At 53.9% G+C, this 5000-nt stretch overlaps 1 protein-coding gene across 1 annotated transcript in view; it reads right to left on the minus strand.

Annotated features, from left to right (window-relative positions):
* Positions 1-5000, minus strand: part of LOC126569979 (lysosomal-trafficking regulator) — a 13015-nt gene that overhangs the window by 3223 nt on the left and 4792 nt on the right. The window contains exons 6-8 of the mRNA XM_050227412.1: positions 862-5000; positions 635-794; positions 1-570 (exon numbers count right to left, since the gene is read on the minus strand). The exon at positions 1-570 is cut by the window's left edge and continues 2821 nt beyond it; the exon at positions 862-5000 is cut by the window's right edge and continues 189 nt beyond it. Of these exons, the coding sequence (XP_050083369.1) occupies positions 1-570; positions 635-794; positions 862-5000 (4869 nt within the window). The remainder of the gene's footprint in view (positions 571-634; positions 795-861) is intronic.

Raw genomic sequence — 5000 nt, forward strand, 5'->3', positions numbered from 1 at the left:
GCATAGCGGCTACCGTACAGGAGTAGATCAGCTTCTCCTGCCTCGCGATCGATTTCAGTATCGTCTGTTCCTGATCGTTCAGGGCAATCGCCCGCAGGTACTCAAAGTCTTTAAGCGTTTGCGTGAGATTCCAACTGCTGCCCTGTACCATCGGTGCCCCATCGATCGACTGGTAGAGCGTGTTCACGAGCCGCAGCTCGTCGAGCGGGATGTGCTTCTGGTTCAGCAGCAGAATGCTCTGCACAAACACCTTTAGCATCTTGATGTCGCATATCGCGGACAGATGGTTTCCGCCGCCCTCTAGGTAGCAGCTCAGCTGCTTGATCGTGTAGATCTTCAAGCTAAGGGGCCGCTTCGGAAGCAAACACCAGAGGATGATGTTGCCCCCGCGTGGATTTCCGTTCAGGGTGCGATTCATTAGGTGTCGCACGAGGGCCGTTTCCGCGTCGGAAATTTCTCCATCCGGATCACTGTTCGTTACGAACTGTACTGCTTTGTCGTGTAGCCGATTGAATCGGGCTTTCACTTCAGCCTTCGAAAGATCACAACCGGCCAGTTCTACCGTGAAAGCTGCAAAACATGGATCGTAAATTACATAAAAAAATATGGACAGCAGAAGCATCACATCACTCACATGTATTCTTATTGCCGATGATCGATTGTTTGGGTCGAAAGATGAATATTTGCAGCACATTGCGGAGTAGCGTTGCGTGAATCGTGCGAACAGCGCGTGTTACACGTTCGTGCTTATGCTTGCCCACCACCGTTAAACCGTTGAGTAGATCCCAGAAAGGCTGTGGAAGACGAAACCATAAGATGATGCCCGTTTTGCAACTGAAACTGATCGTAAACTTCACTTACGTTAGCCACATTGTTGAGCAGCATAAAGTGCGAAAAACTCGTCAAGAAACTGAGTAAAGATGCGCGACTTTCGTGTGTCTGCGATTGACCGTCATCTTTCTCATGCATCTTAACGGCCGTTTTAACCAGCGCCCAGACAAGCCCATTGTCTACACAATACTGGCCTCCCGGGCGCGGTCGTTTCGTTGAGCAGATAATGTTCTCCAGCACATGCAACACACAGCGGAACAACCGCGGATCACTGTGTGCCTGAATGAGTATTGCAATCAGCACATTCAATCCGTTTTCTCGTAGCACTTCAATTGGCTCTGCTGCTGCTGCTGCTGTTGATGCCGATGGTGATCGGTTTCCCTCCAACGGCGATAACGGTGGACTCTCGTCAGCCTGTTTGAAAAGCACGTGGAGGGGATTGTGTGCCTTCGTTATCCAACGAAGGCAACTGGCAAGCAGTTCCTCGTTAACACTGTGCGCACCGATCTGATTGGCCAGATGGTACCAGAACACCTTCGATTGTTCCTCGCTGTATTGAAGTAACGTGTTCGATCCGCCTCCACCACCGCCAGTAGATCCAGTGCTTCCATTCCCGCCACTACCACCGCCTCTCGTATTGGCAATCACCCCGTCCACCATCCGATCGTCAATGACGGCCACCAGGTTGAGCAGCATGGTTCGAATGCGAATGTTGCCATTGTTGGCCAACACGAGCAACACCTCCAGCATACGATTGTCGCCGCTCAGGAACTTGCGTGCATCGGCGTCCGGTAGAATGAGCAGCAAATCGCACATCAATCGCAGGAAGGCCTCCTGCAGGAAGTCGTTTCCGGTGGCGAAGTAGTTTTGCTCGAAAAACTTATACCTTGCCGGTGGTGCCATCGGCGGAGAAGGTGCTTGCTGCTGGTGCTGAGGACCAGTGGACCGAGACCGGTGCAGTTCGTTACGCGGACAGGATCCTTTCGGTGAGTTGGTAACACTGCGCCTCGGTGAACCACTCCGCTGACGACCAGCATCCCTGGCACCCATTAGCAGCGTGACTCGCACGTTTGGGGAGCTGTTCAATCGACGCAACTGCTTTCGCTTACCTCCACCCTTCTCCGCCAGCCCGTGAGCGCTCTTCCGGCGAATGTTCGAATCGGCTAGCGCTTTATTCAATCTCTCGTAGCACAACTCCTCCGTGGCCAGACCAGCCAACCCTGCATCGAGCGACGAGGCCGAACCGGCACTTTTTGGTGTACTCAGGGCTGGTTCCGGTATTAACTTTATGTTGGAATCATCACTAACGACGACGCTCGTGTTGTTCGATGTGTTCGACTCGATAATGAAGCTCGTGGTGGCCGATTCGAGTGAGCTAACATTGACACCACTGGTGTTGCTGCTGATACTATCTCTACCACCCGCTGCAATGGTCAGTGGTAATATCTTTCGCAGCTGCGACGTTGGCCGTAAACGACGATCACGTAGTTGCATTTTGGGTGTTCCACCGGCATTGGTGCTGCTGCTACTGCTGCTACTGCCAGCTACACCGCCCGGCACTTTGTCGTTCACTCGTTTGCCAGCCCCAGCACCGCCACTGTAACTACCGGGACTGATGTTAAAGTAAAACTTCTGGCGATCGTGCGTTACGTAGCTATCGGTGGGTTTGTGCATCAGCAACAGCAACTCCATGATCTCGTTCAGCAGTGGTACCCGCGGCGGAGTTGGTGAGAGGATTGAAATCAACGAAACAAGCAGATCGGCCGCTTTGCGCGAAATTTTTACCGTTCTAGCCGGTATGACAAAGTTCACCCGACAAAAGTCGATCAACGCTGGCACGAGTGCTGCATCTTGCAACCTGGCACAGTTGTACATCATGGCCGGATGCTTATCACGAGTGGCGGTGGCCAACGTATCAAACAGCAGATCAAGCACTTCCTCCGACCGATCGATCCAGATGTGAAAGTTCTCCAGCAGAAACGTAATGATGGCCGGATAGCGAACGCGAGCGGTGGAACCGGTGAGCACACGGTACTGCTGATCGGCCTGCCGCCGTGCAATGATCGGTTGATCGAACCCCATTTCGAGTAGCGTCGTCAACAGTGCGAGATCCTTGTGACACCGTCCACTCTTCAGCACAATATCGATCAGCTCCAGGTGGTTGCACTGCACGAACTCATTGTAGAACTCGTGATTACTGTGTGCGATCCGGAGCAACAGCTTCAGGGCGGCTGACTGCAAGTGCGGTGAATCGCTTAGCTCCACGATGCGTGCAAAACATACGAGCATCACCGATACACCGCCCGCTATCAGTAGCGCACGTTGCAATGAAGCATTTTCCACCGGGCACATCTTCTGCCCCACGAACGTCATCAATCCGATACTTTGATTCCGTGCCACAAAGCAGTCCGGTTTGTGGGCCACCCAACATCCGAGGTGGCTTCGTTCGAGGAGCCGGGCCGAGGGGGCTGGACGCAGATCGGATACGGTCAGTTTCGCCAGATTCAACGTGCCATAGTTGGGCAAAGTGCAACCGGTAGCGACCGCACCGAAGCTATTCACATTCGGACCGATAGCGTAGAGTGTGGCCAGTGCTGCCCCATCGGTGATGCATCGTCCGAACAGATGCACCCCACCTAGAGCATATCCGGTAGAGCATTCGTTCGGTGCGATCGCTCGATGGCCGATACCCAGTACGGCGAGATCCGTGTCAATGTGTATTCGGCATCCATTCGGTAACGTTAGCTGTGCCAACTGCTGCACACCATCGAGCGTCAACGTTATCGAGACAGTTTCATCCGTTTGCTGAACGGCAGCGGTAAGCATGGACCAGGTTCCTTCCGGTGCGCACCAATCCTGCCCAACGGCCAGCTGCCGACAAAGGTTCAAATCTGCTACGCCTACAAATGGCTCCTCTTCCTGCCGAGCTCCTTTCACCGTCGTGCTTTGCGCAACCTTCGCACTCATCCCGAGCGGTAGTGGTTTAAAGCAGTACACACACTGCGCCCCCGGTGTGTCCAACTGGAAGATAAGCGATGATACATCCGATATCGTGCGCAATAAATGTTTGTACGTCCAGAGATGCAGCATTTCCTTGGCACAATCGTCACAGCACGACGATGATCCGCGAGCGGCGTTGAGATAGCGATCGGTGGCGTTACTCGACAGCGCACGATCCGGTTTACTGTAGCGTACGATCAGCTGCCGCTGGGAAGTAAAATACAGCGATAGCAGCTGTTTCTCGCTTCCCACCGACAGTAAATGAGTATAATCTGGGGCTCGCTGGTGATCCATTAGCTGCACGGCACGAAACCACGTCGACACCGTGAATCCATTGCTGTGCCAGGGGTAAAAGTTGGCAAAGTTGAGCGGTACCATCAGCGCCGAATCGGTAAACCCCGATCGTATGCCATAGTGGAGATGATGCTCGCGCAGGAAGGTGATTTTCTTTGCCAACAGTACATCGCTCGATGACCAAAAGGTTGCTTCTGGATGCTGCACCGGGAACTGTACACTCTGGTAGCACTCGAGACCGGTACCCGCTTCGAACAGTTTGGTCAGCTTGGCCAGGATGGACTCCACCGGTGGATCCTTCGGCACGAGCAACTGCACAAACCGTACCAGCACGTCTGGGTTGTCCAGATCCACGATTAAATCCATTATCGATGCCTGCAGCTCCTTCAGTCGGCTGTCATTCGTTTGCAGCACCGTACGGAATCCTTGAATGAGATAAAGCGACCCACCCAGGCAGTGGCGTATCATGTTCAGCTTCACCACCATCTGGGCCAACACAGGGCACCAGTGGTCCGGGTTCGTGGCACAGCGCACCGACAGCTCGACCAGGATCTCCGTTACCAGCGTGCAGATTTGCGCATTGATCGAGCGTCGCAGCTGGTTGCCTACTCGCGAGTCCAGCAACCCAGTCTGCTGTTCGTCTCGTCCCTGCAATTGAGCCAGCCGTGACTGGGGTGGTGGATGGTAGGTTTCGATTTCCACATCCCCTTCGTAGCCATCGTCGCGCGCGGTCGTATAGGATTCATCGGTGGAGCTCACATCATCCACCACTGCTGTGCCCATCGTATCAGGAAAGCGGTACGGAGAAGCGAACGCACTGACGGGCAGCAACTCCTCGTCCTCTTCGTATGATTTCTCTCGCTCGGAAAAGCTGT

Source organism: Anopheles aquasalis, chromosome 2 (genome assembly GCF_943734665.1).
Source record: "Anopheles aquasalis chromosome 2, idAnoAquaMG_Q_19, whole genome shotgun sequence".
Classification (NCBI taxonomy): Eukaryota; Metazoa; Arthropoda; class Insecta; order Diptera; family Culicidae; genus Anopheles; species Anopheles aquasalis.